Source organism: Bacillus rossius, chromosome 18 (genome assembly GCF_032445375.1).
Source record: "Bacillus rossius redtenbacheri isolate Brsri chromosome 18, Brsri_v3, whole genome shotgun sequence".
NCBI lineage: Eukaryota > Metazoa > Arthropoda > Insecta > Phasmatodea > Bacillidae > Bacillus > Bacillus rossius.
In genome coordinates, this window is record NC_086345.1 from 10,141,707 (window position 1) to 10,168,550 (window position 26,844).

At 39.5% G+C, this 26,844-nt stretch overlaps 1 protein-coding gene across 19 annotated transcripts in view; it reads right to left on the reverse strand.

Moving 5' to 3' along the window:
- Nucleotides 1-26,844, reverse strand: part of LOC134541305 (gastrula zinc finger protein XlCGF57.1-like) — a 531,604-nt gene that overhangs the window by 129,604 nt on the left and 375,156 nt on the right. The window contains exon 6 of one of the 19 annotated variants that reach the window (XM_063384658.1): nt 1-17,243. This exon is cut by the window's left edge and continues 24,937 nt beyond it. The exons of the other annotated variants lie outside the window; for them this stretch is intronic. Within the exon in view, the coding sequence (XP_063240728.1) occupies nt 15,994-17,243 (1,250 nt within the window). The 3' untranslated portion in view covers nt 1-15,993. The remainder of the gene's footprint in view (nt 17,244-26,844) is intronic. 19 annotated transcript variants of the gene reach the window in all.

Here is a 26,844-nt window from a genome sequence, read left to right on the forward strand (position 1 = left end):
AACCCAAATTTAGGACTGCCAATTATTTAGGAAACAATTGAGATAATAATACAATACCTTCACTTCCATAACAATGATACACTTGTGCCTCATAATCAAGAAGGACATGACAAGCTACACAAGATCAGACCAATTCTGACACGTTGAAGAAACAGTTTTCCTCTTTTCCTCTGGAGGAAAGATTGGCTGTAGATGAGCAAATGTGTGCCACCAAGGCTAAGTATCATCTGTGGCAATACATGCCAGACAAGCCACATAAGTATGGCTACAAATTTTTTGTTTTGGGTGGCATGAATGGATATGCCTATGATTTTGAAATCTATACTGGGCAGGACCTGAGACAGCTGAACGAACCTGACTTGGGTGCAAGCAGCAACCTTGTTGTGCACTTTTCAAGGCTAATTCCCAAACACGTAAATCACAAAATTTATTGTGATAATTATTACAACTCAATAGGTCTCCAAGTGTATTTGAAGTTGTCGTGTCCTGCATTTGGCCTCGGCCTCCTGGTACGAGTGCTACATGCTCCTCCCTCTGAAAACAACATGGCCGCCTCGCAAAGAAAGCAGTATCCCACAGGCTTCTCTACGCAAGCCTTGGGGTATATGCGACGAGTGGTACCGCAAAGCACACCTAGATAACTTCAAGCATTATTGGCATATTTGCAGTGTGTATGTATTTTATAATTAATGTACAATGAAAGATGCTTGTCAGTGCTATGTGTAGTAATAACTAAATGGTGTTCTTGATTGCGGGTTACTGGGGGAACAACTTGAAGCCAGGCCTAGGCACTAGACATGCGGCCTGACACCAGTAGACATATCACTATAAGAAATCAAATAGGTTATAGAACCTAAAATTTGGTTATTATGTTTATACAAGACGAACAATACTTTTATTTGACAAGGCCGACCCCCTGGGGCGTCCCTCATTTGAAAAAAAATATAAACAATTTTAATAGCTTCAACATAACAATAACAAAATGCTTACAAATTCCTTTAAGATAAACTGTGTGTTAAATACTGTTATAAGCTCTTATACGGTAATTCTTTAAACGTTATGTTACAATAAAATAACTTCCGCATAAAGTCTTGAACAAATACAAGCTTGATATTGACGACAGTCGTCGTGCCCTCCTAGATGTAGAGGCCGTACCTGTTCACCGACGTGGGCCTAAGGGAGGCATGTTCCCCTAGTGCACCGTCAGTGAAGTGTTTACGATCAGGGACGTAGACAATGATGTGTTTATAAATATTTATACTTTTTACCTGGGAATTTTAGTGTCATCATGTACATTTTAATTAATCACGAGCATCCACGATTGTATATAATTAGTAACGTAACAGAACTCTCAAGTCCTGAATTGTGTCTAAGAGTGTACGAATACTTAACTTGACTTTTAATTCTTAACTAATTGATTAATTTGTGTTTACGTTTTGTCATTTACCGTTCAATTACTTGTAATATCTTTCTTAAATAATTATGTAATTTTTTTCAAGTGCTATGCTTAGGAAATGTAAACCGCAACCTGGCCCACCGCGAGACGAGTCTCTCCCACGCCGGCCTATTTCCCCTTCCCCTCCTCCGCGGGCCGCGAGCTTCGGCGCGTGGATGGGCGGAGGAGGCAGTGGCTAGCCAGACTCGGAGCAGAGCAGACGTGTGCTCGCTCCACTCCGCTCCGCTCGAGACGCGCGTAGCATGGCATCGTTGTTCGCTATCAGTATTATTCGTTATGGGACTACCTCCGCAGTTGTGTCGATCCGTGTCAAGAGTTACTTCGCACCGCTGAACTTTCTTAGCCAGTACGTTTCGTCACAGAACCATCTCCGCAGACGTATCAGGCCACGTATGAGCTACTTTGCACTGCTGAACTTTCTTAGCCAGTACGTTCCATTGATGTCGACCCAAGTGTCTCCCCGGCTCCTTCAGTCCATTATGCCTCGCCAGCGCCATCTCTTGCGTGTGTTGTATGATGCAAGTGAGAGTGACGTGCAACGTTTTGTTTCCATACAGGATTTGACATATTATTTAATTGTAAATATATATTTTTTTTACGCTTTTTGTATATTTTTTGCTTATATTTTATTATAATTAATTTTGTATTGAAGGATTATGTATTTGTATAAGTTTTAATTGTTCACCGGGCGACAAGGACGTGGCTTCCGCCTGTGACCAATCAGCATGTTCCGCGGGCTCGCGGAGAAGGGGGGAGACGCGGGCGCTCAGGCGCGGCAGGGAAGTGGGAGGGCAGTCGTGGACCCGGCACGAGAGGCGACGGACGTGTTGGTGACACCGCTACAGGACGGTGAGAAAAGCGGGCGCAGTATTAACAGTGGTTCTAGACTTTGCCGTGCTGTACTGCAACATGTTTGTTTTGACAGTTTAATTATTTATTATTATTTACGATTTATTTATTTTGTTTGCTCTATGTCTAATATTATTTATTTTCAGAAACAGCAATTTATTGTTGTGTATGTCTATGGAAAAGTGACTCTTTGGATTTTTACCGGACTATTTGAACTAGGTATTGTTGATACCCCTCTAAGGACTAATGAACTTGGAAACTGTAAACGGTAAAATTAACGCCGTGATTTTATTATGTAAATTATTATTTTAATATTTGTTTATTTAAATTGTACGTGAAATTTTGTTATCCACGCAATTGTTGCGTTCGGATTTCACGTTTTTGTTAAGAAATTAAGTAACCGAAGTTGGTTTTTTGGCCAATCACAGGCCACCATTTAAAAATTGAGTTTTACTGGCTTATTTGGAGAAGCTAGTAAGAAAGAGAGTTCTACAATGGCCAGCTGAATGAGCGGCAACTTCGTGACGTCGGCGATTATAAATCCTGAAAATTAGCTATTTAGCAACAGGCATCCCGGATAGAGGATGATAATTATGAATCATTAGGGAGTCCAGAATATTGGAATAGGATTTATCTAAAAAGATAAATAATATAGGAGTGAGTAATAAAAGTGCCCAGATTTTGTGTCCTCATCTTATGCACAGATCACGCAACTCCCGTTTTTACGTCACATCGTCGCCGGAAATTAATATAAACATTGATTTTCTGAATTAAATTGACTTTACATATGATTTAAATAATACTTGGATATAAATTTTACGATTTTACACACTAATTAACAGACTCAGAGGTCCGATAGATAAGAGGCTCTGAGCTCTACCGATGACATTTTGAACCTAACTAGCCGAGGTCAATTGATTTTAAGTTCCCAAAAACATTAATTAAAACTGTGTAGTGTCAACGAACCCGAATAAGGACTTTTGTAAATATTTAAATGTGCGCAACATAACTCCTGGTAATTGAACTTTTATTGAATTTATATGATGTCAATTGTAAGTTAGGATGTTGTTTTGGATATAAATAGTAATTAAATTAAATATATTAATAAGATTAAAATTTTGAAATCGTTTTACATTGGGAATAAAATAATTATATATTCTATATTCAAAGTGTTGTGTTATGTCATTTGTAATTTCATCTACCCCCAGTGTATGTTTATGTATGTTTGTTCCCCAATTAAGTAACACCTAGCTGTGACCTACCTGATACCAACATTACCAGTGGAAAGCCACTCAAGTAAAAATAATTCTTCTACACAGTTTTAAACACAGCCCAACGTTTTTAATGTGTGGGACCTATTTAGTACAAAACTTACAAAGGTCTTCCCCACAGTGCGAAGACTTTTTTCAACTCTGCAGTCGAGCTTGTTTTTTGCTATTCAGTCGCGAGCTCTCATCTTATGATTTTCACGCACGTGTGTTCTGCTCTCAATTCTGGCGAGTCGCGGTTCATTTTTTCAAACTGGTCATTCGCCATCATAGGTTCTGTGCTTTTCATTACTTTCTGGCCAGTGTGGAGTACAGTCAGACAGACATCCTATCGCGCGCGGGTCATAAGAATTCTATTCCTTACTGTGGGAGTAATAGTCATCACGGGCGGGACGTCCCGTAATTTTCTTAACCAGATTAGTGCGCGGAACCGGAAACGCGGCAGCCCCATGTAAAGTGTTCAGCGTCTTGAGTATAAAGGATCATCAAACTTTATTCGAGTTGTTCTCATTTCATCTCTGGAGACTAAGTCCCTCGGCCACGCGGCCCGAACCCCCCTCTACCGAACCCTGAGTAGCCGGCAGGATAGCAGCATTTTCAGGGACTAGTCAACCAGCACACGAGATGTGGCGCCCTTACTAGTGTGGCCTAGCCAAGATACGTTTTTGAACTTTGTCTATGTTAAAAGACTACGCATGCGGAACATTGAATAGTGGGGAAAGTCATAGTGCGCGGGACATCGGACATAGTTTTTTTTTCGGACATTGTGTGCGGGGCGGGACGAGACGCGGAGACAGTCGTGAGACGTGGGAGCAGCTGCACAGGAAACGGGCGCGACACAGCGGCGTGGGAGCGAGATAACACGGAGCGTCTCACGCCGGCATCATATTTCGCGCGGCGGAGCAACACGGCTTATCGCTGGCCGCGCAGGATCACGTATCTCGCGACGGGAAGAGATCGCGGAACCGGGGGAAATAACGTCGCGGGAAGATACGAGATAAGGCAGAGATTGAATACGCCGGGAAGACGAGTAACGGATAATGGCAGATAACTACGAGCAGTGCGAGTGGTGCGGATTACCGCAGACGGGACTGATCGGCGCGGTAACTTGCTCGTGTCCTTTAGGTAGCGCGATGAAGTCGGAAAAAATGACAGTGCAACACGGAAACACGGACACAGACAGTGCGGAAAACAGACGCGGACAGCAACTGGCAGAGTCAGACGCAGCTAGCCAGGGGGAAGTGTGGCGCGGGGCATGCGGACAAGTGACTGAGTGCGAGCAATGCGGGCACAGACAATTACCGGTAGTCATGCGTGTAGTGGAGGTGCCGGAACTGTTACAGAGTTTTTCAGGAGAGGCATATGAGGATCCGCGGACTTTTCTTTAAACTTGCAAGGACAGATTGAAGGATTTATCGCGGGACAGATGGGTGTCGAGAGTGAGTGAACAGTTAAGAGGACACGCACAGGCATGGTGGGCAGAGGGCGGACATTTTCTCGCGGATTGGGAGGAGTTCCAACGTACATTGTTGAGACGTTACGACGGACTAATGGCGCGCTCCAGTTGTGAACGACAGCTTTACTGTATGCCGCAGGCGGAAGGGGAAAGTGCGGAGGCATTTATTCATAGAAAAGTGTGCCTGTACCGACGTTTAGGCACAAATGGACCATTGAGTGCAGTGTTGCCAATGATCTGCGAACAGTTGCATCCAACTTTGAGGCCGTTTTTGCGCAGTGCTATCGGACTAGATTTGTGGGAGTTTGTGGAGCTCGCGCGCAGTGTAGAAGGGGACTTACTGGCAATTAGGTGCGGGAATGCTTCGAAAGACATTGCGCAGAGATCTGGTGTCGCGGAACAGGAAAATCAGGAAGAGACCTGGGCAGTTGTCCCTTACGTGGCCCCACCCCCTCCGCGCCAAACACAAGCAAGATCGGTGGCTAGACACGACCCGGCGACACGTCCCCCAAAACTAAGTACTGTTGGACAGAAGCTGCGGACCAGGCGCTGACTGCTGTCAAGGCCCTGTTTTGTGAGTGTCATACGCTGGCCAGGCTGAGGCCGGAGGAGCCCCTGTACCTCCAGACAGACGCTAGTCAGGTGGGCATGGGGGCCGTGCTCTACCAGCTTGGGCCCGAGGGCGAGCGGCGGGTCCTGGAGTATGCAAGCGCTAAGTTCGGGCCTGCTGCTCGCTAGTATGATGTCAACGAACAGGAGTGTCTGGCAGTGGTGTAGGCGGTAGGCAAGTACCGTCACCACTTAGAGGGGAGGTCGTATGTGCTTCGTATGGACAATCAATGCCTGAAATGGTTGAACTCAATGCAAGGGAGGTAGTCTAAATTCACCCGCTGGGCCATGATGCTTAAAACTTCGATTTTCAGGTCGAACATGTGCCAGGAAAGACAAATCAATTGGCAGACGAGTTGTCCAGGCATCCTGATCCAGCCATGGTGTTCGAGGACGAGGGCAGCTGGGTAGACTTGGTGCCACCCCAAGGAGAGGTCTCGTCCACGACAGAGGGGCCGTCACCCGCGGCCCTTTACCTGACCACGCAGGCATCCCCTAACACTGACTCGGGCTATGTGAATACACTCTCAGACTTGGTACAGGCAGTGCCGCAGGCGCAACTGGGAGACGCGGCGACCGTGGCACAGATGGAGGAGTGCCGTGCGGAAGACCTACCTTTCAGGCACTGCAGAGGGGAAACACTGCAGGTCCGAGTCCCAGGGGACATGGAGTCCTTGAGTATTTACGTGTCGGAGGGGGTGCGGACGGCAGTCATGTCCTTCTTCCATGACCACTCTCTTGCAGGACACCCAGGGGCGGAACAGACGCTGAGAGCAGCGAGGGAGACATTCTGTTGGCCGGGCACCACAAGGGACGTCCGGGAGTATGCCCGCTGTTGTCCAATCTGTCAGCATAGGAAGGTGCGGAGATCAGACAGAGAGGAACAGCAATGGCCCCATCGGCCCCAGCAGCCTTTCCACACTGTGGCGTTAGATATAATGGGGCCATATCCACGTAGCAAAAGTGGGAAGCGTTTCTTGGTCGTGGTAACAGATCTTTTCACAAGGTGGGTTGAGGCATACTCAGTGTCCAACGTACATTCGGGAACTGTGGTGGCACTGTTGGAAGGGGAGGTGTTCCCGTGCTTCGGTTACCCAGCAGTGCTACTGAGTGACAATGGCGGGCAGTTCAGGGGAGCCAGGTGGAATACGGCTTGCCGGAAGTGGGGTGTCGAACATCATACAACCCCCACTTACCACCCACGGGCAAACCCAACCGAGGCAGAACCAAGAGATGAAGGCACAGCTCGGCCTCTGGTTGGGAGAGGTCCATTCAAAATGGGACGTCCATATTCCTAATCTGTTTGTTATATTGTCTACGACGGCGGACGAGCGCCGTCACACATTACTCTCCCGCGGAGCTTGTGCAGGGACAAAAATTGGCCCTCCCGGGAGAGTACCGCGTGGCCGTGGCGGCAACAGAAAGAAGTGGGGGAGACCCCCGTGTGGAACTCTCAGAAATGAGAGAGCAGGCACGTCAGCGGCAGGAGCAGTACCTGCAGCACAACACTCCACTGACAAACCGTCCCCCCAAACCTCTTGAGCCAGGCGACCTGGTGTACGTCCGACGGCACCATCTGTCGTCGGGCGCCAACAAGTTCAGCACGGGGCTGGTCCAAAAGTGGACAGGCCCCGAGTAGTGTTGCAGTTTTGCTTACAGTTGACGGACAATCTATTGTGATGATTGATCCTACATCAGTTTTGAACCATCCTTCACGTCATTGGGTGGAGGATAAGCCCACATTCTCGGCTAAATCTCACGAAAATCCACGAAAATTTTTGAAAACGTTCGAAGAGTATTCATCCCATTTTAACCTTACCGAAAGTGAAAAATTAAAATGTTTAAGTAGCAGTTTGAAGAGCACAGCTTACTATTGGTGGGAAGTGCATCATCATGTCATATCATCTTACGAACAGTTTAAGAAATTATTTCTAAATCAATATTGGAGTTTGAAACTACAGGGAAATCTACGTGCGATGTTACACGGGGAAAAATTTGATCCAAAGAGAAATAGATCGTTAGAGGGACACTTGAGTGATATGTTCGAACGAACGAGATATTTAGATGTAGAGATGGACGACGGGGAATTTGTAGCAATGGTTTTAGGACAATTACCAATGAGATACCAGCTTCATTTGTCCGGACGAAATTTCGAGAATATTTCGGATTTTAGAGAACAATTGTTAGCTTACGAACGTTTAGATCGTCAGAATCGAACGAACAACATCGATCGCGAGGAGAACCAACAACCTATATATACCAAACCTAACCCTGTATACCAGCCTTGGAATCAGCGTCGCAATGAGGGCGATAAACAAAATAACACTCGTCACACACCTCAAGTTAATACGTTAGTATGGCGTAATAACAAGCCCAAACGTAATCGGAATGAGTGGTATAATAACCACAAACATTATCACCGACAGCGAGAACGGTATTCAAAAGATTCTGGAAAACAACAGGATGATTCTTGGTACACTAGACCCGAAAAAAATCAATATCGTCAAAGTCATGATAGACCACAATCAACACCACAAAGGAATTGGAGCGGCGAATGTTCGTACAATACTCCACCGACATCGCCGAATAAACATTCTAGATCACCTCGACAGCGAGAAAATAAACATGCACATAGGAACGAAGCAGGCGTGGTCAAATATTATGAAGGAACTGTTGAAAATCGTTCGGTCGACATACCTCAGCCTACACAAAACACACAAGCTCTAAACAGAAATCACTGTAACTCACTACAGATTAATCAGTCGAGAAATGACATATATAACAACCCCATACCAGGAGATCATGTAAATGCTTATACTAAACCAGATCGGTCAGCTACTCAGTTTTCTACACAGTTTCAGAAGCAAGAACCTATTAATACTGCCGTCTACTATGCTAATCCGCAGGGCATAGAAGCGATATCGGACTCAATGGTTACGCGGGAAATAACTACCACCATTACCAGTAACCCAATGCAGTTAAACTAGTAGAGATCGGTGATACGATACCCCGAACACCGGTCACTAGTGACAACAAAGGGGTAAATTTGACAAAATTAAAATTACAAGTCTGTAACATCAAAATAAGGGAAAGATAAACGAGAACTGTTATGTGCTACAGAAGTTAGACAGTGACGAGACCATTGGGAAGTACAATATAACTCAATTAAGGCCTTATCGACCAGCAACCTCGTGAATTATCATATAAATGATAGATACTTACTTATTGGCGGTAATTACCTCGCAGAAGAAGGAAACATGGAAGTATTCTTTTTGACTATCAAATGCTTCGTTTATAAGCAATGCTAATATGTTATTTAGTAAAGCTAATACGTATGTTTAACAGGCTAAATAATTTATTGTCCTTTGAGTATGAATACCAATGAGTGCAGTTTACTTTTGCTATTGAGCATATCGACGATTTAAGTCCACTGCGCAACGTCCAGTGCAGACATTCGATGTAACGTAGGCATTCGCCGTCGATTATTTAGTCCCACCACAGAGAAGTTGTAGTGAGGATGTGTATATATATATATATATATATATATATATAGTTGTTTTTGTTTTGTAGCCTTATACGTATAGTGGCACTATGTCACAAAGAAGAATTGCATAAATGAAGATAACAAATTAGTAAGAAATTCCATTGGAAGAAGAACATACGCCAATAGTAGTATCACGAATATCACGAAGAAGGTTAGCACGTTAAATTTGTCTTCCGCTTAACAAACATGTACGTCTCTGTCCATAGTTTCTTGATTTTGGTTCCCACCTGTTGATCTTACACATTTTTTTTCTATATAACATTTTTTCTATTATTATAATTCCTTGTTATTTTCCTGAGAGTACCACAAAATGAATGCATATTCTTACAATATAACATTACTTTGTTGAACTTCACTTATACAAACTTATTCATAATATTTGCGTACATGTGAAATTATTTCATGAATTCCGATAAATATAGTTACCTTTTAGTATGAATTGTGATGTAATAATTTTGAGAACATTATTAACAATTAAGAGGGGACTCTGTATGTATCAATTATTATATAGTAAATTGAAACACATATTAATATGTAATAGTTAATTAACTGTCATGTCATATGTTGACTAAAAGCATTTTAGTTAGAGAGAGCCAAATAGGTAGTTTAGTCTTCAAGTTGAAAGATAAAGCTAAAAAGAAAAGACTATCTAAACTATAATACTTATAAACTATTTTTGGTGTAAAGTGACACACGATACCTTCAGAAAATAAGAAGTGGACACTATTATATTAAGATAGTTGTGAAGTGATTAAACATCAAGATTATATTATATATATCCAGTTGAAAGACAAAAACTTTAAGCAACATTACAAAATGGGTACTAACCAACTTCAAGCTTTGATTGAAATGAATAATGATTTATAACATATATTAATGTATCTGTTTATATGTTTAAGTTTGTTTGAAGGATTATGTTGTTTGTTTGGTTAATTATTTGTAATTCTATGTGAAAACGTAATTTAATTGGTAAATGTTACATTGTACCTTCACAGCTAAGAGCAACATTATGATCGTAGTTATTTGTTTATGCATCTAAATGGATTTCTGTTAAAAAGACCTTATCATAGACTAGGAGGAAATATTGTACATAGATTATTCCATTTGAGAAAAAAATTAAGATGATTTCAAGAATTCCAATGTAATTAACATTCAATCATCTGGAGCGGCTCTGTAAACCGTCACTATGTTTACAGTTTTTCTTTTTCTTTTTTTTATGAGATTATGAGTGCAAAATTGGTGTAATTTATTTAAAAGGTTTCATGTTAAAAACAGTAGGAGAAAGATGTGAATAGAGAGCCTCAAATCTAATTAATGATGCTATTGCAAAGCCATTACTATATTTTAGCGCGGTTTAAATTCTCGTTATTCCTACTTGCATAAGTCTGTGGATTTTCAATTCCAGCTTTGGTTAGTTCATCTATGGTGGCTATAAACAGGTATTCGTTCGATAGTGGTTTTTGGAATATGGATGTGTAAAAAAACAAATAAAATAAGAAAAAAATATCTGGATAGAAAGATACGTACTGAGTGAGGGTCGTACTTCTCTTTACATTTCCGTTCAGCTCACAAGAAGAGACTACAGCGGAGTTCCGTTATTTTGGTAGACGTCAAGTTGGGTTCATGAAATTCTGCATTAATTTGACAGAATTATGGATTTTCCGAACTTCAAGAATGAACTTACTTTTCGGTTGATATCTACATTCATGACCATCCTGGGTTCGAATCTTCGTACTTTCCATCCCTGAAGGACGATGGTCGGAGCCGTCAGTCGCTGTCACAAGAATTCTGAGGCCTGAGTTCCCGTTACAACCATGACAACCATACATCCAAGGTTCCATGTGGTCTACGTCGGTGAGATCGTTTCAAATTAATTATAAAGACTTTTCAGGATCAGAGGAGGATGCTGGACTGTCGTCATCTAATTTTACAACTAGAACAGTAGTATTCGTAGTTTTCAGCTGGTCGAAAACGTCCTTGTCTCTGGTTACCGCTACCCAGATATCCAGTGCTGCAGAGTTCGCAGTGTCTCCGAACAACTGAACTAGACGTAAGGTTACGTGAATCAAGACATTACTAGTATGAAATACCTTTACTTAGATTTTGGCTCTCTAGGAATATATGTCCTCATACAGATAACTATCACTGATATAGTATATATGAGACTATTTGATTACCTAAATAGATGTAATTTATGTTCGCTTGTTCTGTTAAGTCAAGGTAATAATAAAAAAACTAATATTTTGGAAGGTATAACTAGTTACGTCAAAATTCCTAACCTTTGGCATTACTTTTAAAATATATATATAATTAGGCGCCCAATTGCAATAATTAAATATACCACGTTCTACACCGTTTGCGATGAAAAGCTGTTCCAGCCTTTCGACATACGAGTCCCACGTGTCCTCGCCGGGCGTAAAACTTTTAACTTTAAACACCAACATTCTTTCTGAACATTACACGAGCCGTAATGCACGCAAAGAAACCAATCCCATCCTCGTCGCCAATGTAGTAACGGGATTACAATGTACAAACTGCGCACCAGTCTTTGTTTGGCCGTGTATCACCAGCCTCCATCCCGGAACTGTATGTCCGGACGTGCGTTACCAACCTGGCAGCGCACAATATACCACAATTACATTGACGGGTTTCAAAGTATTTCAACTTACTTAAATTAGTAAAAAAATTACCTTCTTCCAAACGAGGCCAAAGTGACTCAGTTGATGGCAAATAAAACATGCTGCTACAAATATTTCACACACTTCCTTTTGCAAAAATAATTAGTAAAAGGAAGCTCCCATCAATTTCGCAGTTCCTCAACTTTTGCGTCTATTGCACTTACTTCAGAACGAGCCAAATCCAACATTTGAGCCTTCTTCAACTGCAATGCCTTGATCTCCTCTTCAACTCTTCTTTTTTCTGCCTTCTTCTTGTCTGTAGCTTCCTTTTCTTTTTGTTTTGTTTGCAGGGCTTCCTTACGCCTACAACTAGCATTTCTTACATACTGTAACATGGACTTGGTGATATCAACATGATCTACACCTCCAGAACGTTGAACAAAGTCGTACATCTGTCTTTGTGCGATCAGTATTTCTTCCTGCAAGTTTTCAGTCAGCTGATTAGAATTCACTGAAAATCCTCTTTCCAATGATGCATTTCCATGGGAAAGTACCAACACCATCCTCACAAACTTTAGAAGGCCTGTTTTGGAAGCTACTGTATATGCCTTAAGAATGAGCATCCACAAGTGATCAAGGCGCCCGTCTTCTCGAGAAAAAAACGAGAACAGTGCTGCAGAATCTTGCAAGGAACATACCAACTGATATGATCACTCAATGTTATCAGCTTCTTGTCCTGATAGCCACCTGTTTTGAAGACAACATTCTAAACTGTACTTTACACGCTGTTTCCTCACACCCAAATTTAAAGCCACAGACGGACATAAGCAGGAAATTCCCTTGGTAAGATTGTACTTCAGGGGACTTTTGTCTTGAAGTTGTTTTACCATAACCTTTAGACAAGTCCTATCATTTTTCTGTAACAGGACAGACTTTTCTGGTACTTTCTCTTTCTTGATGGCATGGCGTACTGCATAACCCAACTTGATATTGTTAGCAGTCAATAGATTTTCCTGGTTATCTACATCCAATCGAGATACATTGCGTTTCTCCCTAAAGCTCTTCAGTACTTCTGGTTTCAAAATTTTCCTGCCAAAGCTAATAAAACCAGTGAATCATAGAGAAAAGGTGCCATGGGTGCTTCACTTTGGAACATTGTGAGAAACAAATTCCAGCTCTGATGCCAAAAAATGGGAGAATGTCAATTTTACTTTTAGAAGATTATCTTCAAGAGCCATTTCACTACACTGAAAGAGAGAGATGAAATAGAAACTTCACTAACAAATTTCTTTAGGTGGGGTAACGTTTTCATGGCACGCTCAGCAACTGCAGTATTCCATCTGATTGCACAAAATTTCTTGGGAAAAAGCTCTGATCCAGTTATTCTAATGTAATCTGCCCTCCTTGCAGATATGTGCTTAAACAAATAGTAACTGTGCCTCAAAAAACTAAAAACGTCCCATTGTGTAACAGAAATTCCAGTTTTGAAAGCACCATGGACCGTATGAAGCCCACAGCTACCAATTTATGGCAACGATGGTGAATCTTCACCAAAAGTGTCTGTGATATGAATTTTCAACGCTAACAAAAATGTCCAGTTTACGTTGAGGGCATCCATAGATACTTAAAATTAAATGCACCTGTCGGTATAATCTGAACGTGGGAAGCACATGCTGCAGCACGTCACGTCAGCAGGATAACAGACCATCTTGAACCAGTTTGTATCACGTGATTTGATGCCACTTCCGAATCCGATGGTAAATAAAAGAAAATGGACGTGGGAACTGTTCGTTATTTGCCATTCAAAAATAAAAATGGGAGGGGATACACATGATGCCACGTCAATGCAAGCTGATCAATAAACAAAAAACGTATTGCCAACTACAACCTACCAAACAAAAATTCCCTGATTTTTAAAAAAATTCCCTGATTTTTCCCTGATTACAAAATTCCCTGATATTTCCAGGTTTTCCAGGGTCAGTAGACACCCTGCACAAAATCTCCATCACGTCGATGTGGTTCATGTGTGGGAGCGCGGGAATCTCGTCTAGACAGGCTGGCGGCAGCACAGGCGTGGATGCATGACGTCATACGGCTTACCTCTCCTTCCCTTGCCCAGACTTGAAGGTTCATCCCTCCCAGGCATACAAACCATCGTGTCTCTCTCCCCCCCCCCCCCTCCCTCAACGTCCTTTGGCATGTGAAACTGTCAACATCCTTCCTCCCCTTCTCCAAACTGCGTCGACGAAAGCCAGGTTTGTATAGTCCATTTCTGGTAAAATGAAAAAAAAATTTGGGGCCCCGTGACAGCCATTTACCGTTAATTGTTTGGATACAATTTGTTTGTTAGTTACACAACATTATTTCTGCTGGAAAATCACTGAAACTTCAAAATTTCTTTAATGGAAAAATTTAGCAGGGCCGTAAAAGTATTCATTTTTACCGCAAATGAACTATACTCTTCCTTCCTGACGGACAACATTCTCGGTGCGTGACGCATGGCAACTACAGTCGTGTGCCGCGCACAGCCACGCAAAACCTACGCGATTTCCAAATTGCACTAGATATCCGACTGGAGTCTGTTTACGAAAAGCATTTAAGAATTTGTTAATGCCCAACTGGTTCTTTTGATATTGGATCAAGAGGATTTAGAGGAGATAAAATGGCTAAAAGGCATGTTTTCGAAGTTTTAGGTGTAAAGAACCAGTTACAAATTTCTTGAAATGTATCAGAGGGAAATGCATTACACCTTTATCTTTATTTTTCCGCCATATAACGTTACGGTCACCGCTCAAATTTCACAGTCATCTGACGGGAACGAGATGACTGCGCGCCAGTTCAGAGCCTTGCACTTAGAGGTTTTACCGCGCTAGAACTACCATTGAGCGTCGCTCTTATCATCCCGCTTCACTAACGCTGACCAGACGGCGCCCTAATGCTGATTAGAGGAAGCACTTAGTAATGCAAGGCAGGAAATTCTTCCAGCTTATCAACCAGGACCCGGCCAAGTCTTGACTATCAAGCTTCTGTTGCTATTAGCATTAATATTCCACACTGTTCACAACTGGAAGATGTGACTATTCACACAATCGTAGAAATAACAGTTTGTATAAGGCAGGCAGATTTAAATAACGTGGTATCCTGTCGCGTAGCAAACATTAAATAATCTTTAATGTTTGCTACGCGACAGACGGTAGCCCAGCGCTGGGATGGGAAGGGAAGGCAGGCGGCGCGGCGGGCAGGCGAGTGAGTGAGCGGTCGCCCGTCTGCGTGCCGCCGGCGGCCGGCTAGCGAGGCGGGTCAGCACACAATCCGTGGAACCGTGAGCATACGTAAAATCAGGGTTCTAGTGTATGTAGTTTTCGCTTCATGACTTTTCACATTAAAATATATGAGACTTGTATTGTGTAATTACGAAGTTATTTAGCGGTTTTTCTTAAAAATCGCTTTCTTGCATTTTCCAAATAAATTTGCGGAAAATTTTGCGATTTCGCGATTCACCATATAATCATGGCCCTATTCATCACATGACGTGCGTAACCTGAACGTAAAATGAAGATCTTGTGATGATGCTGTTCAAATAATATTATTGTGTTTTATACTGTTTTATGTGTTGTATTTTATTGCAAGCGGCACTCAAAGCAGTTGTTTGATGCATGGAGCTAAAAATAATGGAAATAGTAGCCATACATGCTAGAAGAAAATCGTCCATTGAATAAAATAAGAGTATATTTAATTTATTAGAAGACGTTTCTGAAATTTTCAGCGTGTGTGTAGGCCTACAGTCTGAACGGTGTATCATGAATTAAACTTAAAAGAATTTCATATTTACTGTTAAAAGAATATATTAGCATCATTGGCATGTTTTTCTTATAATGTTCAAAGATAACTATGATAAATATAATGAGAAATGTTGACAATTTTGTCTAAATAATCAGTTGAAAGATTACAGATTAAGATTAATTACCGATTCTCTATTATCGGGCGATTACAGTTAATCAGGATTCGAATGGGTACATCCCTTATAGAAAGTGCATGTATAACATGAGATTATAAAATATAAATAAATAAAAAATTATAAAAAAAAATATTTTTTTTTAAAGGTTTTTCTCCAATGAATGTAGGAATATGTCTCTTCAGACCAAAATGTTGGCTAAATTTAGCAGAAATACTCAACACGAGAAAATATTTTCTCATTTGTGTGTAAGAGAGTGCCGCGTCAAATATCTCGACGTGCTAAACTTAGCAGTACATACAGTACAAGACAAAGGTTTTTCTCCAGTGTGTGTAAAAGAGTGCTGCTTCAGATGTATAGCCTGGCTAAACCTAGCAGTACATACAGTACAAGAGAAAGGTTTTTCTCCAGTGTGTGTAAGAGAGTGCTGCTTCAGATTACTAGCTTTGCTAAACTTAGCAGTACATACAGGACAAGAGAAAGGTTTTTCTCCAGTGTGTGTGTGATAGTGCTGCTTCAGAGAACTAGATTGGCTAAACTTAGCAGTACATACAGTACAAGAGAAAGGTTTTTCTCCAGTGTGTGTAAGAGAGTGCCGCTTCAGCTGACTAGCCTGGCTAAACTTAGCAGTACATACAGTACAAGAGAAAGGTTTTTCTCCAGTGTGTGTAAGAGAGTGCCGCTTCAGCTGACTAGCCTGGCTAAACTTAGCAGTACATACAGTACAAGAGAAAGGTTTTTCTCCAGTGTGTGTAAGAGAGTGCTGCTTCAGATTACTAGCTTTGCTAAACTTAGAAGTACATACAGGACAAGAGAAAGGTTTTTCTCCAGTGTGTGTGTGATAGTGCCGCTTCAGCTGACTAGCCTGGCTAAACCTAGCAGTACATACAGTACAAGAGAAAGGTTTTTCTCCAGTGTGTGTAAGAGAGTGCCGCTTCAGCTGACTAGCCCGGCTAAACCTAGCAGTACATACAGTACAAGAGAAAGGTTTTTCTCCAGTGTGTGTAAGAGAGTGCTGCTTCAGATTACTAGCTTTGCTAAACTTAGCAGTACATACAGTACAAGAGAAAGGTTTTTCTCCAGTGTGTGTAAGAGAGTGCTGCTTCAGATGTATAGCCTGGCTAAACCTAGCAGTACATACAGTACAAGAGAAAGGTTTTTCTCTAGTGTGTGTAAGAGAGTGCTGCTTGAGATGAGAAGACTTGCTAAACTTAGCAGAACATATTTGACATGAGAAAAGTTGTTGGCTTGTGTGTGTATTAGTGCACTGCTGTGTCGGTATAAAATTGCTAACACAATAATTTTCTGTGGATTCAGGGTGACAGTTTGTGTGGCTTGATGATTTCACGGGGTCAGTATTAGTCACTTCTGGCTTGATTAAGATGCAGGTGTCTGGTGAGTCTTGGGATCTGTGGCCCATGCTTCCTGATGAAGTGTTGCCATGGTAATTCACACAGCTGTGTGGTTCATTCCATACAGCTGCTGTGGCTAGAACAGAAACATGAACTTTTCATAAGTACAGAACAAGAAAAATGAAATGAATAAAAATCATTTATTTCCATGACCTAAATTATTTGATACTAGTGTATGAAGGGGCAAAAGCACCAAGGAGTGGGTATATTGATTATAAAATTTAAAAAAAAAAATTATGTTTGATAAATACATTATATCACTTCCCTCACGGAAACTGGATACAATGAAAAAAATATAAATTCGCTTTACTTCACAGACCAATATCATTTCTTTAGAAATGACATGAAAGCTCAACTCACTTTGAAGAAAAAGAGATGTTTTAATTGCAGTGAATAAACACAAATCTTTATCAGGTCAACCATTTGAGAAATATGATTTACCATGAACTGAAGTTGTGTGGTTAGGAATTAAAATATCCCCTACACACTTTCATACTTATGATAATATTTATTAACTTCTAGAGCATATCTAAACTTTATAGAGATTCATAAAGTCAAACTAGATACCTGTGAAATAACTTAGTGGTTATCCTGAGATTCCTAATTTCCCTGTAGAGACCCGTAAACTAAATTTAGACTCTTAATGGCTAAATTTAGAATGTTTTCAAGTAATGTAGCATAAATAATTCAATTTATCATATAGCATATTTTATTTTATTTTCCCCTCAAAAAAGCCAACAACAGTGTGGTTTTTGTTTGAAAAACAAAATTGTGTTTTGTTTCCACCACTCAGCCGCACTGCTTTGTGGACATGTGCCCTGCCATCTAGAGCCAGTCTGGGTGTGGGTGGCCACACCGCACATTCCTGTGAGTGAGCTCGGGGCTCACTTGGGCCAGCGCGGCCTAAGGTAATATTTTGTGATCTCAGAGTAACTTCATATAGGCTCACCGGTAACAAGCTGGTAGGTATGGGCTTACTCTGGAGGGACATTTGGCATCCTAATGTAATCAGTACATGTTTTGTTAGTCGAATTTGACTGTTGGAGTGACTTAGTATTAAGAGTGTAATTTTAAGCCAGTAGCTTTAAGTTTTTGTTTAGTTTTAGTTTTAATATATGATAGGTTAATATAAGTCATTTTAGTTTAGTTTAAGGTAATTTAAAAGCTGTAGGTTAATAAGCACTTCTAGAGATTTACGTTCGTAGATTTAACTTTGTTTATTTCAACATACATTTTTGTTCAGATAATTTAAGGGGATTGGTGCACCAGCATCGTATTAAAAAAAACAATATATTTGTTAATGATTCAGCTGCTAGAGAAGATTTGAACCATTCTGGTGTAAAATTTATTTTTTAAATTTTTATTTTAATTAAGTTATTGCTGATTTTCGGGAATTTTTTAAATTCAAGCTTTATTAATAAACTATAAAGAATTCAGTGGTAAAACTTTCTCAGATAAATTTTCAGACACGGGAGATATGACTGTGACCATTATTTTATCTGTAATCATTATTAATTTAACGTATTTACAATTTGAATAATAATAAATGAGCTGCTACGAAATTGCGTGATATTCATTTGCGAATTTAATAACATTCGCGTTTTCATTTGTAATTCAAACGCCAACATATCTGTCGGCTGAATGATTGACTTTATTTTAGTCTTTAGCTTATTGCAGTCGGACCTAAAGTAAAAATGTAGCTGTAGAAGTTTGAGCAGCGTGCAAGCTCGGATACGAGAAATTATGGAGCGTGCTGGACAGTAGTGACACCTTACGACAGTTTCCCCAACTGTTTGCAGCCAGTGTTTTCTCTCGTTCCCACCCAGCCACAGCTGTCTCCTGTTTACGAAGGGGAGACGGGATTTCGCGCGAAACTGATATGAAGGTCAACGTATTTATTTTCAGTAGATAAGAGAACGTGTTTGGTCTAGCTCGGCGTATAATTGAATGGTTATTCTCTGTTATTATTTAGCACAGTGATTTAGCTAGCTGTTTTTTGTTGTAAACGTGAGATTTATTCAGGAATAAAATGCCGAAGAAACCTCCACCAAGCAGAGTACACAAAAGAACAAAACTATCGAAAGCCATTAGAGCGCTTAGAAAAAAGAATAAAGAAAGATAAGAGATTATTTTATTATAGCTTTTTTAACATACATTTATTTTTCAGAGTTGCGTATGTACAACGCGATGGACGCGATGCGACAACAAAAATATGTGTAAAATTGTAAACATGCTTTTTTTTTTAGCAATGCGTGAACCATTCATAAACTATACTCAACATGTATCCGTATAATTACGTTTGAATTTTTTTAATGACAGGCATCAATATTAACAAGTTTATTAAGCCACAATAGACTTTTTTTCAGAAAAATAAGTGTAGCAGAAAACACTCAACATAGTCTCACACAAAATCAGTTTACATGAATGCAGTTTTAAGAAGTAAGCTACGTAAATAATAGTTAAACATTATTTAATATCTGCTGGTAACGTTTCCAAAGTATCAGCTTCGCCTTCATTCACGAACAATATTCGTGGCCTTATTTATTTATTTTGCTGGCGTTTCGTTGGTGACTGTTAGGACTGCAAAATTAGTAAACATTTTTCACCCTATCCTGAGTTAAATCTAAGTGTGCGCGGTTAGATGAGGACCTAGATGTGTCTCATGCTTACGCCTTTACACTCTACTCATGCGGGTATTAACCATGCGCGTAAGGGCACGTTGCCAATGACCTGTACGATAGTCTCAACAATCCTCTACGGACTCGAAAAATGTCACCTGCTCATTGGCTACTTGACTTGTGACAATTGTTTGTTGTAATGCCTGTGATTCATCGTTGATTTTGTTGAGGAGTTTTCAGTGATTCAGAGCCTCCCATTTAACTGTGGCCGAATTGAAGAAGCAGTACAAATGTTACATGCTTGAATTCATAGCGAATGGAAACCACAAATATTTACTGATGTAGTGGTTGGTAAAAAAAATATTATTCGTATCGCGTCCATCGCTTCGCGCCATGTTGGCTCCTATATTATTATGGATTTACAAAATATAACGATTCATTTACGACACTTAAGATAAGATGTTTAGGATTTTAAGAATTCACTTGAATTAATATTTAAGAACATATTTCAGGATAACTTGTGAAGACGCTCGTACAGACAGCACCGGTTGTGATGAGTAATTGTTACCAGAGCAGGTGTACACGAAGTGGCATGTGAAACCTCAACACAACTTGAAAATCAGTACCGTAAACCGGGGTAACTTTGTGACTGGGGGTGTAAATTTGGGACAGTGAGTAATTTTTGGCTTTAGGATTTCCTGTCAAGGCCATGTATTTAGAAGTGGTACGCAATCACCGCTTCTATATTCGCTGGTATGTGCTACTATCTCATGGCATTTATTTGAAGCTGTAGTTGCACTGGTGGGATAGAGGCAGTGGATTTGGTTTTAACCACATGTTGTTAATATTTTTGTTTTTGTGTAAACTTTTGTACGCACTTTAAAAACGGCAAATACTTCACGAAATACAGGTATGTATTTGAAGAAGTACAAGCCTTGACATCCATTTAATGTGATGCTAATGTTTTTGATACTTGCATTTTATTTTATAACCTCAAAATAGTAAATTTTCATCACTTGGTGGGGTAACTTTGGGACTGTCCCAAAGTTGCCCAAAAGTTGGCGTAATATGTTTTACTGCATTTTTTCTTCATATTTTTCAGAATTAAGCGACCAACCATGCCAATAAATCCCAAACATGTTCTTGGTACACGGCCATATAAAAATTACACAGAGGAAAACTTGAATGAAGCCTTGCAAGCTGTACGGAACAAAACATTGTCGATTCGCAAAGCTTCAACAAAATATGGTATTCCAAAAAACACTTTGCACCTAAAAAAACCAGGAAAATCAATTTAAAGCTGTCGACCGAGCTCCTGTTTTCACAAATGAAGAGTAGTTGCAATTTGTAAGTCACATTGTAGCCGTGTCTAACTATGGATTTCCTGTGGATATGTTTGACCTTAGATGTGTTGTCAAGTCCTACCTGGACCGCTGTGGAAGAAAGGAGCTACGATTTTAAAACAATTTACCAGGAAATGATTGGGCGGAAGGGTTCATGCGACGGCACAAAGCAATGTTAACTCAGAGAACAGCAAAAAAATTTCTTACTCTAGAGCAGCAACAGAAGAAAAGGCTGTGAATAAGTTTTTTGATAATTTGTAAAAGGAGCTGATAGGAATTCCAAAAGTGAATATTTGGAATTACGACGAAACAAATCTTTGTAGACAATTCTGGAACCAGAAAAATCATCACGAAGAGGGGAATTAAGTACCCTGAGAGCAGGGGTGCAACAATTAAATTTCCAAAGGAGGGGGCAATATAACTTTTTATAAAGAATCATCGATCCCCCGTATTGAAGCGGGGGGTCCGGGAAAATTTGTATTTCAAGGTGGAAAATGGTGCTATTTAAGCAGTTTTATTATCTAAAAATTGATTACACAGCACTTTCTTTGCCCCCGTTTGCCCCCACTTCAAGGTTTCAGGGGGGGGGGGGGGGGGCAAAATACCCTTGCCTCCCCCTGTTGTTGCGCCCCTGCCTGAGAGGATAAAAAATTTGTCTAAAGCGTGCACATCTATAATTGTTTGTGGAAATGCAGCAGGGGATGTAGCACCACCTTATGTAAACTATAAGGCGGAGAAGATTTGGACAACTTGGACTGAAAACGGACCCTCGGGTACTCGATACAATAGAACTAAATCTGGTTGGTTTGATGGGCATGCTTTTGAAGACTGGTTTACATCTTTAATGTTGCCTGTTCTAAACCACCAGGAAGGACCAAAAGCTATCATCGGTGATAATTGTAGCTCCCACATCAATATGGAGGTTATAAGGCTGTGTGAAACAAACAACATAAAATTCATAGCACTTCCTCCAAATGCTACCCACCTCCTACAGCCACTGGACGTGGCTTACTTTCGACAAATGAAAGTTGCCTGGCGAAAGGTACTAAAAAATTGGAAGAAAACTGCAGCTGGAAGTCGGTGTACATCTGTACCGAAGGATCAATTTCCAACACTTTTGAAAAACCTCTTCGATGGCTTGGTTACAGGTCCAGAAAACATGATTTCCGGATTCCGCAAGTCAGGAATTTATCCTATTGACAGACAGGTGGTTCTAAAAAGATTGCATTCAGGGAGCCTAGATTCATCTATTTCTTCCCTTGTCTGGAAGAGCTTCCTAGAAAAAATTACAAAAAACAGGAAGAAACTACCAAAGTCCGCAAAATCCTGAGAAAGAAGAAGCTGAATGTTCTTCCAGGAAAAAGTGTTTCAGCAGAAGAACTTAAAGCTGTTTCGTTACCACCATCTGAACATCACCAATCTGCACCTGATCCCCAACCATCTACTTCCAAATGTGCAGAAGCACTACTGCATGTACCACACCAGAAAAAACGAAGAAGAGAGAGCAGCACTGAGAGCAGCAGTGATGATGGTTATGCTAAGTTTTCGCTAAGAGACTCTGAAGACAGCGTAACTTTCAGTGACTTGGAAGAGCAATGTGCTCCATTAATGCCAAGCCTACAACCTTAAAGTTTTCTTGAGAACCTGGCGGTGAGAGACTACATTTTGGTGAGGTACGAAGACGAACTGTACCCAGGGCGTATTGTCGAATTTAAAAATGATGATATACTTGTATCAGCTATTAAGAAGTCTGCCTTAAACTGGAAATGGCCAGCAAAGCCCGACAAAGTTTTCTATTCAAAGGATGAAATAGTCCAAAAAATTACCAACCTGTACACATAGGCCGACTGGAAATTTTTAAAGTCAAAGAACTTTCCTAATATGATATAAGAATATATTGTAAACTATTTGTTACGCTTATTTTTACTAATTATTTTGTAAATATTACTTTAATTTACAATTTAATGTGCTAAAACCTTTTGTAATATGATTTCAATACCAAGCTTCATGTCTGAAATAAGAAAATTAAGTGAAACAATGGGACAAAATTATTTTTACTAGTGTTTATAGGTAAGCGAAAAAGTGTATTGTCCCAATCTTACCCCAATTAATGGGGTAAGATTGGGACAACAATGTTGGCTGTTTATTAGAATATTTTTGGTCCTAGAATAAAATTATGACAATATTTTGTAAGAGGAAGGTTAAATACTTATAATATCATAGCTTCATCAATCTATATTAATGTCAGCTAACAGGAGTAGTAAAAAACTGGAAAAAGTGTCCCAAAGTTACCCCGGTTTACGGTATGTGTTACATTGAAATGTGTCCGCTACAAATGTTCAGGAATTATAATTTTGAAATCGAGTAGAAATATTCCTGCAATTAGCATTAGGTATATTTTAATAGACATTGAAAGAGAATCATTAAGTAGCTTCAAAATCCAAATACCAGAATACAGATAGTCTGTAACAATACAGACCTCACCGACTAGATATGGTCCAGATTGTTAATACTAACACATATGAAAAAATTGACTAGTTACTGAATATGTTGAAATTTTGTAAACCTGTTACTTTAGATGATTGGTGATGTAATAATGTCTCTTGGAAAGTACATAAGATTTTAACTGCTGTTATTTCTCCATAAATCGCAAATCACCATGGCGGCCATTTTACGATCACGATTTAGTTCTTAAATTTTAAATTAGTTTATTTGTTGAGAGCCTGGTACAATGTGTCTGACCACTAAAGCGATCCGAGCCGCGTAGTGTATACTACTGCGTGGTTGCCAAAGTAGGCTCGGGTCGGGACGAATTTCGCTGTGAAGAAACAAAGGTTTTTAATACATGGAAAATTATTCCAAAGCCGAAAATTTGTACAGTGCTAGAATGAACATTTCTTAGTAACACGCAAACCTTGTGCGTCACACCAAAAACGAGCAGTTAAATCCAAAATGACAATTTTTTGCAACGATCCACAATAATGGATATTGCAAATGCAGTTTATGGAGTAGACAGTCAGTATGGAACCCAAAATAATCTAGAAACATTGCCCTATCTGAGGATAGTGATTAAAAGCACAAAGTTTAAACATGTTTCTATAAAATAGACCATTTAAATCATTAAAGTTAACGAATTCACTTTCATTCAATTTTAAGGAAATATAAATACATCTTACATAAACTTAAAGAGCCCAACGTGGAAATCGCTTAAAGTAAACGTTGTTGCATATTTATTCATCTTTAAATTGGTATATTTTTTAAGTGTCTCATACAATTAGTCTGACCATTAAAGCGATCCGAACCGCGTAGTGTATACTACTGCGAGGTTGTGGAAGTAGGCTCGGGTTGGGACGAATTTCGCTGTTAAGAAACAAAAAAATTTAATACATGAAAAATTATCCCAAAGCAAAAATTTTGTACACTAGTAGAATGAACATTTCTTAGTAACACGTCATAAGTTTACCGATGAAACCTTGTGATCACACCAATAATGAGAAGTTGAGTCCTTAATGATAATTTCTACAATGATCCACAAAAATGTTTCGTAAATGTAATAACTTTAATACTTTTTTAAGTCGGTTCTCATTATGGTACCAAAGTAATATAAAATAATGTCTTACATGGTAATTGTGATAAACACCTCAAAGTTTAAACGTCCTATTATTAAATTGGTAATTTTAATCATAAAAGGTAAGAAAAAAATATTTTTTTATAGAAATTTCACTACATGTTACATAAATATGTTGAGCGTAGCGTCAAAATTACTTCATAAATATTGTCTGTTTTTTTTTTTTCAAGGTTTAAATGTGTATATTTTGAGTGTCTGGTACAATAGTCTGACCACTGATGTATTTCAAGCTGCGTAGTGTGTGTGCAGCAGTGTTAAAGTCGCTCGTGCTGGGACGTTTTTTGCTCCAGAAAACTAAGGTTTTTAATGTATGGTAATTCCAGACTGAATTTTACTCTGAAATAATAAAAGTTTCCTAACTACAAGTGATTTTTGCTGCAAACGTAGATAAAAATCTTCCATGATGCGATTTGCTTAGGTAAAAATGTTAGTATGATCAACTCTTTAATTTCTAAATTATAAATAAAAAACAACAATAGAACTTCCCAGAAAGTTGTGATAAAACTGACGATATTGCGCGAGTAGCAGACCCGTACGTGACTACAGAGAAAGGCTATTTTCCTTGACCGTTAAGATTTCTGGGACGAACACCCTCTCACAGCTAGGGTCATAAAATACGGTCAAACTCTTGCAAAAACATCCACCACCGCTCTTTGCCACTAGCAATTTAACTCAGTCAGCTAGGCGCAACACTCCAATAAATTAACTTAGAAAAAAATACTAAATATGTAATTCTATCAATACATTTTACAACACAACTTATGTTTTATTTATTTTCTGGAAAAAATAATATTATCATACGAATTATGTTATAAAAGTGACAAAACTCAATAAGTAAATTTACGGTGTATCGTTTTCTTCAATTGTTATGTAGTAAACTAATTTTATACAATTAAATATATATTTTTTATAATATAGGCTACATTAAAATTTTGCATAGTTCTGATCGAAAATAATATAATGTATTAAAAATAAAAAATAATTATATTTTTTGGTATTAAAATAATTTTTAATGATAAAATTTTTGTAACAAAATACGAACACACATATATGAAACTAGAGGTCCTCTAGAATTTTTATTTACAAGTTCCAAGCAGAAATTGTTTAGCTATTGTTAATTTTATTGTCTCAAAAATCATTCATATAAGAAAAAAGAATATGTATATCTCAATAGATGTAAAATGAATACACCCTATCATATGCTTTAAATATATTTTAAGTAATCCTTAAATAAGACAAAGTTTATTGAGTGTCGCAGTACGCAGCGTGTTTCAAAGCACGCCGGCCGTGAAAGATCTGTACGGCCGCAGTACACTGCAACGCTCGGGCAGCTTTAATGAGGCAGCTAATTATGCTAGACTCTTTATAAATATACTATCTTAAAGCTAAAAGTATAAATATAAACATTTATTTAGACATTTTATCGCATTGGGCTCTTCAAATCGGTGTAAATCGTATTTTTATCTGGGTGGCAAAGATTAAAAAAATATGTCGTGAATTAATTTTAAATATTAAAAATTTAATTTTTTCTTACATTAATGGGTGAATTACAGTTTCTCGATTATTTTGGTAAGTTTACGGACAGTCAAAATTAAAAACTGTATTAATGGGTAGCATTTTAATGTTTTTAATTTGCTGTCACCTAGGACTTAAATGCAAATTTTCGGTTATAACGCACAAGGTCTACAGCGGTAAACTTTCGGTATGTTATTAAGCACAGTCAACTCTACCAGAGTACAAAAATCTGGAGTAACACGAAAGTCTACACGGGGAAGGGCGGCTACCTGATCCGAGAATGAAGGATAGGGCGAGATGGGAAGCGAAGATAAGAGCTGGTTATCGCGGTTCGCTTTCCGTCCGTGTTGGAGAGAGAGGGAGAGAGAGAGAAAGGCGATATTGTGGAAGACCTTCGAAAGATTCCCGCTAGATGGCAGGCCTCAGAGCTGCAACCTTCGACAACCTCCCCTTACAGAAGCTCACTCGCCACTAACTTGCTAAATCTAACCCGCTAGCTTATATACGTGCTGGCTGGCCTTACAGTAGTAATAAACAAGCATTTATGAAACACTTAAGCTCATTTCCAACAAA